The sequence below is a fragment of the Scatophagus argus genome, chromosome 6, assembly GCF_020382885.2.
Source record: "Scatophagus argus isolate fScaArg1 chromosome 6, fScaArg1.pri, whole genome shotgun sequence".
Lineage (NCBI taxonomy): Eukaryota > Metazoa > Chordata > Actinopteri > Scatophagidae > Scatophagus > Scatophagus argus.
The window spans coordinates 11756171-11771454 of NC_058498.1; the positions used below are offsets into that span (position 1 = coordinate 11756171).

The following is a 15284-nucleotide window of genomic DNA, read 5'->3' on the forward strand; positions in this document are numbered from 1 at the left end:
CAATGTCACTGGCAGTCTATTGTAAAGAGGGCAGAGAGAGAAATTCATGCATTTTAAGAAAAAGTCCTGTGATTCAAAAGGTGTCTCTCAGGTGCGTGGGTTCAAAAATCACACAAACGGAACCTCACAAGAGTTTACATCTGATGCTGCACGAAGAAATCCAAACGAGATCAACCGATGCAAAAAAACAACTTGCATATATTTACATAAAGTGCTTTATATAGCACTTTTTTTCTTTTTCTTTTTTTTATCAGTGCGCAAGTTCTCGTGAAATATATCACCATGGAGAGTGTGAGAACGAATTTATAGTTCTTATTTATGTGGAAATGAGCCATAGATTTTAAGATGCACAATTTTAATTCCTGTGTAGGTTTTCATCATAAATGCAACATTTGTGCAATCACTGCAGAAACGTAAAACAATCCACCTACATGAAAACAGATTCAAGAACAGCTTGACAAATGCCAAAGAATGCATGTGAGACTAATTAGTGATTTTTTTTTTAAATCTATTGTCATTTATTTAGACTTAGACTAAAAGTGGAAGCAAATGTAAGAAAAAAAACTCTGAATGTGCTGCCACAGATAATTATCCTCAAACAAGAAATGTGTTGATTTTTTTTTTTTTTTTTTTTCTCTGTTTAGAATGAAATGTTTGTTTGCGAGGAGGTCTGGGCCCTTCACTTCCCCGCAAATCCAGTCTCTGGGTTTGCTCCTGCTGAGGCTAACCCAGCTGAAATTTTCCATATGTGGGGCAACCCGCTACACACACAGCGTATGGAAGAAAATCGTAATTCCTACTTTACAGTATCCATCAGTAAAAGACTGAAGAGCCAAAAATGTTTGTTGCTATAATTACCCCGGCCTTCTAATTTAAGTGTGTGGGGGGGAAAAAAATTACATTAGCACTTGTGCTCACTTTTAAACATCCGAAATTGATGTGGTCCTGAAGTGTGGAGAATTGGATTGAGGCTTCGCTGAGTTTGATAGATCCTGTTGGCACTCCAAGTTGTTTTTATATCTGGCTGGCATATTATATTCATGAGCACAATGATTTTATGAAAATAGCCTTAGGACTGTTGTGGCTCAATTAGAACATTCAGCTGCAAGCAATTAGTCGACTCAAGTGGGTGATAATCTGTACAGGAATTTTTCACGTGGACACCTCCCCAGCAGATGTGAAACTGCATGGCAGTTCAGTTTGAAATAATTAATTCATTGATAATAATATTCAGTGAGGTGCTGTTTCATGTTCTTCATTTCAGGATTTTAGTTTTTAATAATTACAATTCATCATCTGCACTGATGATAATGATAATGACTGCAACCACAACACAACCTTGCCACACAGATAACATGTATTAGATTAAAGCTGCAATTCAGATATATTTGAATATTATTTTGTAATGCACTGAAACCACACATGCATTAACCATCTGGTGCCTTGCTGTAAATCTGACCACAACTTCTTATCACAGTAGCTTGAGGAGTAGTAAAGATGACGGTGACACATTTTGACTAATCATCTTCACAAAAAAGAACATATTAAGGTATTCATTATGAATTAAGTGACTAGTCATCTATTGATTTTTCTTTGACTAATGAGCCTCACTCTTAGTATTCTATAACAAGGTCATTGATTGCTGTAACATAACATGGCTGGTTCCTGCTGTGCCTGTGGATCACGTGTTTTCCAAGGGGCATATCATTGACAAGGATGATCAAGGCAGACGGCTCTCTAACAGAGGACGTGAAATTCATTAGTGGCATTACAAGACAGCTAAGAGTCAGACTGAGTTGATTATCATTAATAATTACAATGGAAAAGATCATAGTCCTTTGAGCCGTAGGTATTTGAAACTTTATTTTGAGATGACATGGCTTAAATATGACAGATTTCACAAATATTTTAAGGGTTAGTAGGGTTGGTAACAGCTGACTTGTAATGTTGAAATGACCTGAATAGAAACATCACTGTTTTTCAAGTTCTTGTCAATAAATGCAAGGCAGTTCTAGAGACTAAATAGTGCTGCTTACACTATTTATATCAGTGACAGGACTGCTTGCAAGGCTCTCCGAGGAGCAGCATTTTTGCCGCCTGACAGCACACTGCCTTGTTCTTCCTCTCTGTACATAAAGTGTTCGTGTTTATTTAAAGCACAGCAGATTAAGATTTCATAAAGATCTAGATTCAGCTTGGACGTTTCAGAGGGGTGTGCACAAGTTCATGAGCCATGAAACTGCACTCTACTCAACACTATATTGGTGATGATGTGCTAAATTAAAAAATGTGGAAAGTCATCAGGAATCCTCATTAGCCAAACAACCTATCAGACCAGCGGGTAACACTTATGGAATTAAATAATATAATAAAAAACTTTTCCATATATTGAAATGAAGGGATTGAATTTTGGCAATGATAATAAGAATGTATTATTATGATTATTATTCTTACATACTGTGAACAGTCTTGTCAGTAAATATTTCAAATGTGCAGAAAATTAAAGAATAGTTAGTTACCTCTGTGGTATCCGTTCACACACCTAAAGTTACACATCTATTCTACTTTTTTTTTTGTTTTTGTTTTTAGTATTTTTTTTCGTTTTTGGAAACAAATTCTTAACATTCAAATTCATAGAACAGTTTTTTAATGGCTAACCTTGACATCGTCTCATGCAGAGCCCACTCATTCTGCTATTTTGTAAGACAGTCACATTTTCACCTTAAGACTGGGTTGTTTTTGAACTCAGGATGTTGCTGGGGATTGTAGCACAATGCATTGTTAACATTATGGAAGCTAGGGTTAGTTGCCTATAGGCAATTAACACAAAATAAATCAAAATAATCCTGTGTGTGGGAAAAATCTTGGGCCCCGCGAGCCTTGGGTTTTACACGTGTGCATTAGGCCATTTTGTGCAGCGTTGGAGGTCAGTGAGCAGGACTGCTTCATGGATAAGTTGAATTTTTTTGAAAGATTTTTGCATCGGTGTGATTATGTATCTCAGTTTTTTAATTGGCTAGATTCAAGTCTGGTTATTTTATTTATCTGTAAACAAATACACTCAATGGAGTTCACAGAATATATCATAACATATATATCAGTATTGCAACATATCATTATCAGTTTCTAGTAGATGCACACGTCTTTGGATGTGGATTAGTCTCTATCAGCTTTGCTCATCTGGATACTACAGTTATTCCTCGTTCTTCTTCGCAGAACTGTCCAAACTCTTTAACTGGCTGATCATGAGCCAAGAGCCTTTTTCAAGTCCGACCATAAATTCTCGATCCGCACTCAGACACAGTCACACCAGGACATTACATTGTTGTTTTCAAGGCATTCCGGTGTTGCTTTGGCTTTATGCTTGGGTGTGCTAGCATTGCATTCTTCCGTCTTATAAAGGTCACATTCAGAGCTGCAGAATGTCACAATGGTATTTCCATTGACTGGAGAGGCATGGAAATATACCTTTGCTGGTTTAAAAATCAATAGGTGAGATGGACGGATGTGAGTCAGACAGACTGTGACTGTGTAAGAGTCTGGTCTCCCCCCACTGAGCACCACTGGCAGCTCCAGCAAATACAGCATAAACACAAGCATATGACAATAATTACAAGTTTTTAGCCGGATATTGGATCAGACCTCAAGTTGAGAGCAGGATGCTAATGGTTAATTTCTAACGACCTATTTCCTGAAACATCATTGGGCCACCCCCTTAAAAAATGGTCTAAATATACTGATTTTGGAAGCGATTGTGCATCTAGCATGTGTGCGGGTACGTGTGTGTTTTGTGTCCTGTTTGCAACAGATTGTTTCTTTTGCTGCCATTTTGTGGCCCTGGAAATGATTTAATTTTTCAATGGCCTGTCTGCTATCAACAGGCTTGCCTCTTGAGAGAGATGTCTGCCTTGATAATTGTGCCATGAACCTCATCAGCATTTCAGATGAAATGGAGCTAGACGGGTCACTTTGAGTTTAAGAGACGCTAATTTGATTGAAATTCAAACTGGGAGCACCAGGAAGTAGATTGTGCCTTTTTCTGTAATGTGCTCCCCTCACTCATGTCGCTTTTCTCCTCCAGTTGCGATTGTTTTTGCTGCTGACGTTATTTTTTTCATATTGTGAATTCCAAGTGGCTGCTTAGGGTTCCTGAATGCTGTGGAGTGCTGAGGGATAGAAAATTGAGCAGTGGGAGCAAAACAATCTAGATTCAGCAATTAAGGAGCATCTCATCCTTAGTCTAAACTGGTCGTGTCACATGAGCAACTTGAAATGGTTGTGAGAGACCTCCACGTCTGTTCGCACTGGTTCAGCTTAAAAGCACTGAAAGGCATAAAAGGGAGACACTTATTTTGTACATGGAATATTTATGTATGCAGTCAAAGCTGTAAAGTAATACCTTACATGTGAGGTATTTGCTGTTGGGTTACATGTTTTAAACCAAACAGACTTTTTTTGGGAAAGCAACCCTTGGTTTGGTAGATTATGCGTTTTCTTTACTATATTTATATTATATTATATTACTGTTATTTAACCTGTCCAATACTAGATTTTTAAGAGAGTTTTAATTAAACACACTGACATAAATAAACATTTTGAAAGGGATCTATTACATCGGCCAAAGAACTGTGTATTTAACAGGATTTCACGGTTAGAAACACGTCATTTTTCTGTGGCAGGAAAACTATATCGTGATGACGTCATTTCTAAATGAGCCTGAAACATCTGTTGCTTTTTGCCTGACATATCTGTCGATCGCATGTTTTTGAAGGGCTGTAATCAGTAAATGTGGCTGTCTCACTAAATACATTTGATCATAATGCTGGAAGTAGGAGGTGCATGTAAATGAACTGTAAAGCTGAGTTTCAAGCTTGCGCTGATCTACTGTACACAGCTTAAAATGACATTGTAATCTGCTCAGATGAATTAGTGAAAAAAACAGATCAGAATTAAAGGCAGGCTTTAGACCGAAGTGATGTCGTTTACCACATTTGTTAATGGAAATAGAGTTTTTCATACTCAAGGCAATTTATTATTCATTTAGTACGTTATCTTCATGTCCAATTATTCCTCTGGCATGCTTTATGATGGCAGTGGAAAAGGTTAAATTGCATGTGGATACATGGTATCAGGAGTGCTATCAGTTACACCTTGTTGGCATCTTATCTCACCCCTTCCCGCTGTCAGCAGGGAGTGCTCATTTTTAAAGGAGATTTGCATCAAATCCAAGCAGCATTCTCTACGACACTCTAATTGTACTGATGTCTGCCTCTCCCAAAAGGTCAGAGATGTGATGGGATTACATTTGGAGTACTGCAGAGTGATTAACGGACTGGTAGGGGAAATGAAGGCAATCAAAGCAGAAAGTAGCTCCGTCCTGCCCTTATTTTAGTTTTGCTTCAAGAAAAAAATGTCAGGACAATTTTTGACACTTTGAGAACATAAAGTAATTTATAGATAGATACAGCTTGGGGATTTTAGCCAATGTGGATTAGTCATATTCAGGGCGTAAAGGTCTGGAAACCATACTTTATAGTTATTCAGTTTTTTTTAAAACTGGAAAAGCCGTTGTTAAATCATGCCACAGATGAGTTTGACGTAGCCGAACCAATTTGTCCAAATAAATAAATAAAAGTCAACAAAAGGCCATGTGCATTTGTCTCGATTTAAGCCAGTACAGAAACATTACCAAACAACTGTGTGGTGTCACTCTAGTAAAACGTTAACTTGCGACATTTTTGCCTCAGAAGTGTTTCATATTGAGTTGCTTTTCGGGCCAGCTAATTATCTTTTTGCTTGCATTATGCAATAAAATAAATTAGTTCTCTTTCCACTTCCACTGCTTCATAAAAGTCCTGTTGAGCAGTCAAGGTATTTATAGAAATAGAATGTTTCACTCTGGAGGAAAGTGGAGAAATGCTTCCTTTGACTTAATATTCATTATGTACATGATTAATTACTATATAGCCTCAGACTATCAAAAGATAGTCAGAGATATCATATTTTACATGTACTTAATTAGTGTGCACATTGAGACCTGTGCCCTGGCAGGCCCAAATGTTGAACTTTTTATGGTAGGAATTTCAATTACATGCTCTCCTTCAAATTGAGGGCTAGGACTATGCATAGACGAAGTCATTAGGGCTTTTTCAATCGGTCTCAGGAGATGCCCAAGGATTCACAGATGAGAAGGAATCAGTCACACAATCCTGTGGATCAGGGCGTTCCTTCTTCACAGCTCTAAAATTAGGGCAATATATCAGGAGGAGCTATCAACACTTATGTCAACATTGTTTCAAGAGAAATATGAGGGTTTTTTTTTTTCCTTGCTTGCTTCCGGTGCTTGCGTCCTGTTGTTTAATACATTTCGCTGAGAAACGATGGCAGGTCTATGTCTCATTAGTGCCATGAATTTTATTTTTGATTCATTCTGTTTCATGTGCCTAACATAAACCAGGTTTCATTTCTCAGTCTCATTGGAATCTGTTAGCTAAAGCATTGTAATTTATATTGCTCCTGCATGATATGCGTATGCATGAGCAAAGGGGACAGAATCATCAAAATGACCATATAATATATGGAAAGTGCTGCAGAGTCATGAAATATTACCCACAAAAACAAGCAGCATATTATGGGCCCAGCATGAGGTGCATGTTTTAATTCCAAAACAGTAATTCATTTCCATAAAAACAAATACAATATGCTGATATTCTCATCTGTTATCACACATGAAGGTCATTAATATAGTGAAATTCCCCTTGAGACCTTCACTAAACGCAGATGCACACACAGGTGTAGACACAAATGTGTATCGTTACGGATCTGTGATATGATATAATGGTAAAAGCCAAATAAATAAAAATCCATTTTATATCTTTAGCTGAGATAAAAAAAATGCACTCCATCAAATGTATTTGAAAAAAGTGCGAACTATTTTAATTGGGCATGTGCTGATGTAGACAAATAGAACAGGAGGAAGAGAGAGATGAATTGCCTTTGTGCTTGGAAAAGAATGAAAGAGTAATGGTTAATTCCTTTCTCTGCCGCCACAGTGATTTGGTCTGTTTTTTATTCAAACACAGGAGCCATTTGTTGCTGCATGTGTTCATGTTATGCAGCTAAAATGTGGTTGTTTTCAATCAGAAACCTAAACAGAGCCAGTTTCCAGACCCCCGTGTCTGTTCTGTGCTGTACACGTCAACAGTAAGCAACTCTCCGCTGTTCCACTGCACTGCCTAATATTACATTAATAACATTTGGACACAGAGCAGTGATTACCTCAGCAGCCCAAAACAAAGGCAAAACCCAAAGCACAATACAATGCAACCAGTAATATATTTTCCAATGATCTGCTGTAAATGGGCGCACTGGTCTGTGATAAGAAGAAACAAATATCATCCCTGGTCCCTGCTAAATCAGCAGAGCAGAGATATTGATCTGGCTCCTCACGTTGCCAATAGAATTGCAAGTCCCCCTGGTAGCGAAGACGACTTGCTCGGGGTATTGATGTCATTATCATGATTTCAGTACAGCAAAAGGGTGGTCACCTGCAATTCCCCTGGCTTCAGAGCACGGCTCGCGCTCAATTAGAATGTCTGCCCTCCAGATGTTCAAGGCAGCGACCGAAATTAACTTTTGGCACTGCTGCGAATGGCTGGTGAAATGAAAAACAAAATGTATATGTATGTATATATATATGATGGCTAAAACACAATTCTGTTTCTGTAAGAAATCTAATTTTAAATCCTGTTTTCACTAGAGTATTTGGTCTCCCATGTGAAGGAACATGTAGCATAACAATACTTTTTTTTCCTTCTTTCTTTTTCTGTTCTTTCTTTTTTTAAAAAAATAATAAAAAAAAAAAACACACCATGATGAATATTTGGTACTTTTTTCACTTCTGGGTAGAGAATTATAGAGGCTGCAGCAGAAATCATTAATGAGACCTTTGATGGCATTTTGGGTGCAAATTCTAGAGCCTCATCTAACTACTCAGCATGTAGGCCCATTCAGAGAAGGAGCAAGCTCAAATCAATAAGTCAGGACATTTGAGTGAAACACACAGGCTTTGTTTATCCTGGTCAAATGTGCCCCATGAAATACAGACGTAGGGGTGGAAATTCCAAAATTACATGAGGTCCCTGTGCAATTGTAGCCCAGTGTGAATAATGCTTTATCTGATTTTTACTTAAGCGTATGTGCCTTTTTTATTCCAAAATTCATTTTATTCTAATTCCTAGAAAGCAGTTACATGTGTAACAACACCACACACTCACACACACACACACACACACACACACGCACATTAGGCCGCCGGGATTAGATTTGATCACGACTAGCAGGGAAAAAGTGAAAGAACAGAAGCAGTGCCAAACTTTATGTAGCTGCGATATTCATTCAAAAACCCAGAAAACCAGGAGTGTAATACACTGTTGGTCAGTGATTGACTATACAGGCAACACTGCATTATTACTGAATCCCTTCAGTGGCCTGTACACAGTCAGACAGATTATCCAAATTCTTGTAAAAGACACACAGAATAATAAAGCTCACAAAGGACCTCTTTCACACCATGCATATAGCTGAGACCCAACAGGCAAGTGCTGAGTGAAAATACATTGCTACATGGTGACAGCAGCTCACCAGCCCTTTTTGGTGATGCTGTTAACTCCTTTGTTGGGGAATGTGAATGTTGTCCAATTTGAACATAAGAACATTTGTTTTTGTATTTTTTTTCCCTGTGATGTGTTACTTATTTTAATATTTAAGCATTTCATTTCCATTGACTATTTACATGAAAAGGCTGAGTTATATGTATTTAGATACAAGAGATCTTTTCCTAAATTTGTTTCTGTTTCTCTGTTTTTTTGCCCCCCTCTTGTCAGGTGCAACAATCGGACTCAATGTATTGTGATCACGGGTTCAGATGTCTTCCCTGACCCCTGCCCAGGGACGTACAAGTACCTGGAGGTCCAGTATGAGTGTGTGCCCTACAGTAAGTATGACCCTACTGTCATGAATTGAAAACTTTCCCTTCGCCCCACCACCCCCCACCGCCTCCCTTCCCATCCACATTTTCTCTCTTCTTCTCTGCCCTCTCTCCTCTGTGTCACACCGTAACCCATCCCATTTCTTCCTCCTGCAATGTCCAGACAGTCTGCTCTCATCATGTTGCAACACCTTCTTGCACCCTTTTCTTCCTTCTCTTCGTCCTCCTGTGTCACACCATGAACTTTTCATGAAATATGACCTGTAAAACCCTTTGGTCCTCTTCTGTACTCCTTTTATTATTGATGTGCTCGCCGTGTTTCCAGCGGGTCGACGAGCCTGGTTATGAGGTAGCAGAATAGAGGGAGGGTGGAGGAAGGAAGTCTTGCTGACTCTCCGCAATGGCAAGCGAGTGTTTCATTACTCAAGTCTTGTTCGGAGAAGTCTATCAGGCGCGAAAACACAGCTCACCTTGATGGCTTAATATATGTCCATACAACAGGTGTTGGAAATATGCTAACAGATGCTTCATTATGTAACAGAACAGGATGGCTCCACTCGAAAGTCAACAAGGCAATATTTCATCTGAAGAGATGGCGTTAACATTTTGTCTGCTCCTTTGAGGCTAAAATATTCATTGCCATTCAGCTCCCAAACAATCTTTAGATTGGCCTTTGTCCTTTAAGCTGCCATGTTCATTTGCAATTTGTGAAGGAAATCCCGCATGTAACCTTTACAAACTGATTAATGATAAAGATCTAGATGACTTGCCAGAATCACTAATCAGGTGGAACTGAAATAATTAGAGAGGGAGTGATGGGAAGATTAAGAGCATTTAACTCTTGTAGCATTGAGTATTTTGTGTCTTTAGATAGTTGTTCATTTTGAATAATCTGAAAGGGAAAATTTAGCCCAAATATAAATAATGCACCTTTGGTCTAGAGTACATTTTTATATTTCAAGAACATGTAACAATTTTTTTCCTACGTTGCTCATTACCAGTATACCTGTCCAAGATGTTCCCCTTAGTGTTGAATCAGAATGCATTAGTGAACATCATTACGTGGTGGAACTCATTACAACTTAAAGGTTAACCTCTCAGAGGCTTTGAAGACCTGTAATTAAAAATGGAATCAGCAGTAATGAGTATTTGAATCCACCTTATTGAGAAAAGACAAATCCTGTAGCTTTTCTCTTAAACTCCTTTCTGCTTGTTCTTTCCTTTTTTTTTTTTTTTTTTTGTTTTTCTTCTTACTTCATAGTTAAGTGAAGTATCGATCCTGTGTCTTGCTGTGTTACCTCAAACCTTAATAGCAGGATTAGCCTCAAGGTGCACTCATGTCCACCCACTGTTATGATTGTCTTTTGCCTCCTTCTTGCACCAAGGAAACAGTCAAGCCTGCTGTAGTGTGCTGAACAGTAAACTTCTGCTCAAGGACTCTCAGTCCTGGCAAAGCCTGTCTAACAAATTTCCAAACAGGTCCTCACTTCGCTCTAAGCTATTTCCAACATGCATGTCTGTAGCCCCGTCTTTTTGCTTCTTAAGGTCCATGCCCAACCAGAATAGGACCAAGAACACAGAATGTATCCTATCGCAACTGCCCTGGTAAGTGCTTAGTGTTCTCCCAGTCTGATCCAGTCCACACAAAGCCCAGTCCAGCCTTTCCCCACTCAAGCCCTGTTGTAAACTGTGATAGATTGTGATTTGCAGGCAAAGTTCTGTGTTATGTTTCTTCCTCCTTACCGACCCTCTGTCTTCTCTTCCCCAAAATAAAATCCATATACCTGGGATCATTTTGTAGAGCCAGACTAATGCAGAGAAAGGCAATCATAAGGGAAGATTTACTGAGCTTTTCCACACCAACGCATACCCTCACCGCAGTTTTTAGATGGGATAGCAAATACCTCACTACAGTTTTCTAGTTTTCAGATGGAATATATCATATGCCAGATAGCAAGATTTGTGATTAAAAACATTGCAGTGGTTCAGGAGCTTAGGATCCCCTGGATTTGTTGGGATACAAGACTTGAGAAGTTGTTTTGCAAGAAAACGTATTAAATCCCCATTAAGCTGATCAGCGACGGGACTTCAGACAGTGTCCTCATTCTGACTTGCAACTGCTGCCCCTTAAAGTCTGTCTGTCCCAGTTTATTAACATAACACAATAAACACTTGTTTTCATCTATTTCTGACTGAATGTAATGCGACGTCATATTAATTCATTCTGTTGTCTGAGCCTTTGCATAATCACACTGGCAATTTAGGATTTTTTAATTCTGTGCAAGTGGCTTTTTGCAACAAGTTCCCTACATTTTCGCCATTTTCATCCTTTCGGTTTCATAATTTGGTTCTTGTCATGAACTGCCCTCATTAGTAACATTATTTTCATGTTCCAGCCAAGGATGTAAATTTTGCCTTCACCTGGCACTGACTTGTCCTCTGAATTGGCTTGAATAATTGGTTGAATCAGGCGACATAAAAGCCAAGACAATTTTTTCTTATGAAGACTGCTCTTTGCAAGCTATTTTGAAACCGTAAAAAAAAAAAAATGTTTAAAAGGAAAAAGTTTCCTTTCGAGTTTTGTCCTTGCTAAACTGTCGTGCCAGTGGGCATAAATACTCCTCAGTGGTAATATTTTCATTTTTCATCACTTTCTAATGCCAGTAAACCCCCTGCCCCATGTGACAGTGATGGCCAGATTATGAAAATTGAAGTTAAGCCTTAACAGCATGACTTTTGGGTCCCCTTTGGTTTTTTTTTTTTTTTTTTTTGTTATTGTTTTGTACTCAATTTTTCCTCCGTATTTGATATATCAGTGTACCTTACGTGGTGCTTTAATTTAGACTGAACACTGAAGCAACTGATTGGGTCTGCAGTTGACAGCAGACATCCATCCATATCAAGATGGAACACCTGATTATCAACAGTGGAGAGTAATAGTCATTAGTCACGCTAGTAATAGTCAGCAGGAATTCCCTAGAAGGTGTGTGATGTGTAGTGGAGAAAGTGTTTTTGGGGTTAGTGTGGGATGGGATGTGTCTCATGTTTGTTTGTTTTAATGTTGCAATATTAAATGTGACTGACTCTCTTCCCTTCCCCTGTGCAATCTGCAGGAAACCTCCTCGTCTATCTGACTCACTCTCTTCATCCACTGACCGATTTCTGATCACACTGATCGCTATTTTTACATTTCCACTAACGTCATCAAGTCTTCCTTCATGTGTTCTCCTTCTCCTTGCAGGTTTCCCTCTCGTCATCTTTCTCTGTCCTATTCTCGCCTCCTGTGTTTCATGTGGCTGAGGCGGCCCCTGAGAACTCTGTAGCTGCTTTTGTAATTTGTAATTTGTTTGCTTCCTGTCCGCATTTGATCTCTTAGTTAGCTGCAACACATTTAAATTTCTTCTCCAGACTGCCGTGCATTCTTTCATTTGCAGATCCTTCTGAATCTCTAGTTTCCACTGTTTTTCTTTTTTTTCTTCTTTTTTTCTGCCGCTAAAGCCTAGGTCAGACTCAACAATTAAAACAGATTGTAATATGAACCTGCACTAATTGGAGCCAGAGGGTTTCAGGATTCAAGGAGAACCTAATTTATGATTGACTACGTTATCCCACAGTGTGAACTGGCCAAAAAATGTGTACAATTAGCATTTCAACAGTGATACTCGCAGGTCTTCTGTGGCTGGGACTTTATCTGAGACTGAAATCTGAGAAAAGACGGAGCCAAAAACCGATAAAAGTGTGAATCAAGGGCAAAAGAACTAACAAAAGCAGTCTGTGCAACGATGTTGTTGAAAGAATAAATTTTTAATTAGACTGCATCAAATATGTGCCTGAATAAGCAGAAATGACTTTTCAAGACAAAGAAGTTTCATAACAATGAAATTAGATAAACTACATTCCTGTGTTAGTTTTAACTGTAGCTTTAGTATCATCTGATAAGAAGAGGTAAAGAATTTTTTCTACTTTTTCTGTGATGTCCCCGCCTTGCTAATCGAACAGCAAGCAGACCATCTGTTTTGCTGAAGACATGACTTGTCTTCAGAACAGTCTTGTAGTCTGACCTCGGCTTTAGACTAACCCTGAGAAACGTGTTTTTGGAAGAATCTTTGTAAACTAGTCATAAATAATTTTCAGTCTTGCTGTTGCAGTTAAAAATAACACGTCTCTTTTGTACTTTTTAAGCCTTGAGATATGTTCTATAAATCAGTCATGGACATGTCAGATTAATGGACTGGGTAATGCTTCTGAGCACAGTTGCCTTTAGAGTGCCTTGTTTGAATGTGCCCATGTTGGCCAGTTTATAGCAGACTTGTATTGGAAAGCACAAAATAACTCTGCAAATAAAGTGCAGTGCTGTACTGAGGAATGTAATATGTTTCAGCAGTGAGTGCGCAAAAGCTATATTAATGTACTTTGCTCCAGTGATTTACACTGATTACTTACTTCCTTGATAAGGCCACCATTATTTTTTTTCTGTGTTCATATGGCTTCATAATTTGAAAAACGCTAAAATTAAAATGTTACACAGGGGGTCCTGTTGTTAATAATTGTTACATGCTTCAAAATGATAGAATGACATATTTATTGTATTCAAATCTATAACAGATCTAGCAAAGACATATATACTATTTTATATTTGGCTTTCTTTTTTTTTAAAAAAAAAAAAGAAATGACACATTTTTTCCCCACGAAAATGGGCTTGGTTTATGGTGGTGCATGGATTGAAACAGAATACAGTTTGAAAGCAGCTTGGTTTGCTTTTCAGCAAAACAGAGTCAAGTTGAGTGAAATCATAATTAAGATAAATAAAGTGATGCAATAAATATCACTTTAATGTAGTATCCACAGGACGAATTTGAGTCTCAGAAAATGTTTTTCATTTTTTTTAAGACTTGTAATTATGTTTACAATATTTATAACTAATCAGAGCTCATTCTCCCAGAATTGCTTGCATATGTATCAAACAAAAATCAAAGATCTTTTACCTCCGAATGTTAGAAGTTAAGCCATTAGTGCTAGCACTTACTCGCAGGCAGTTGGCAGCCTGTCAAATATAAAATCCATCCACCACTGTGCCATAAACCAGTTGCTACGATGAGAGCTCTTCTCGATGTTCTAATCAAACCCTTTTTCTGACAGGTCTTTGATGACTGTGTGTCACCTTTCTCATGACTTTCCTGCTTTCTCTAAATAGGTCTACCCGTCTTTGTCCATGTCTCATGTTTCTGCAAATGTAATCGTAGCGATGACCGTTAATTCATATTAATCTCTTTTTTTTCCCCCTTGCACCCCTTTCATTCTCTCTTCCAACGCTTAAAATAGAAGTGGAGCAAAAAGGTAAATAACAGACACGATCCAAACCCTAGCTCCTTGTTTTGTGGCATCTGGCTGTAAACTACCTATTTTCCCATGGTGGCCCCCTGACTACCGCATCTCAGACGTTATCGTCAGAATACTCTTACTGTGATCTTAACGGCCGGTGTAGTTCAACAAGGGAAGTGAGGCTGGCCATAAAAAAGGCAGCACACAAGCAGCCAAAAGATGTAAATGGGGACATATTGGCTGCAGTCCATAGGGGCTTTCTTTCCTCTTTCTCCCTGGGTGCTTTTGCTACTCAGCAGAATCTCATATTGCCTGGCTTCCAAACCCTTTTCCATAGCATGCCATAGTAACAGTGTTTCTTGGCCCTTTTTTTCAAGCTATTGATTTCTACTGTCCCTTCTCCCTCGGAGACCCCCCCCTCGTCCTCTTTCTCACTTTTGTCCCCATTATTCTCACCTGACCACTTGCTGCTCTTTTCTCTGTTGATTCTTATGCCTCCTATGCCTCAGAGCAACAACCAAAACACCTCAAGAGAACCATAATGAAAAGTTTTTAAAATCTTAATGGTTGTGACATTTGCACCATTTCGTAATGACGTGCCTCTCAGGTGTAACCTGTAGAAATGGTGTTACTGATATACATCAAAGTACACACAAACGTTTGCAGACTTCGTTGACTCCTGCTGTCTCATAACCTCTACCGTCTGTTGCCAAGTGACTTTAGTTGGCTGCATTTGTTTATTTATATATTTATTTATTTTGTTTACAGGACCAATTGTTTTGTTTTGTTTTGTTTTTGTTGTATTTCCCCTCATTTGTGTTCTACTCCCAACAGTAAATGTCTTTGAGGCCAAACTTCTTTTTGTTTCAGACTACTTTATATAATTAAACATTATGCTTAATAACTTTTCTATTTCTTTTTTTCTTTCTATGCACAAAACCAAACTCCTTATACTGCTTGTGAATATTGGCTA

General features: G+C 38.5%; 1 protein-coding gene across 16 annotated transcripts in view; it reads left to right on the top strand.

The window, feature by feature from the left end:
• Positions 1 to 15284, top strand: part of adgrl2a (adhesion G protein-coupled receptor L2a) — a 93382-nt gene that overhangs the window by 41490 nt on the left and 36608 nt on the right. For 9 of the 16 annotated variants that reach the window (XM_046391055.1, XM_046391061.1, XM_046391059.1 and 6 more), the window contains exons 4-5: positions 8886 to 8995; positions 14312 to 14326. In XM_046391055.1, coding sequence (XP_046247011.1) covers positions 8886 to 8995; positions 14312 to 14326 — 125 coding nt within the window. The remainder of the gene's footprint in view (positions 1 to 8885; positions 8996 to 14311; positions 14327 to 15284) is intronic. The other 7 variants (XM_046391057.1, XM_046391058.1, XM_046391062.1 and 4 more) reach the window with 1 other exon arrangement.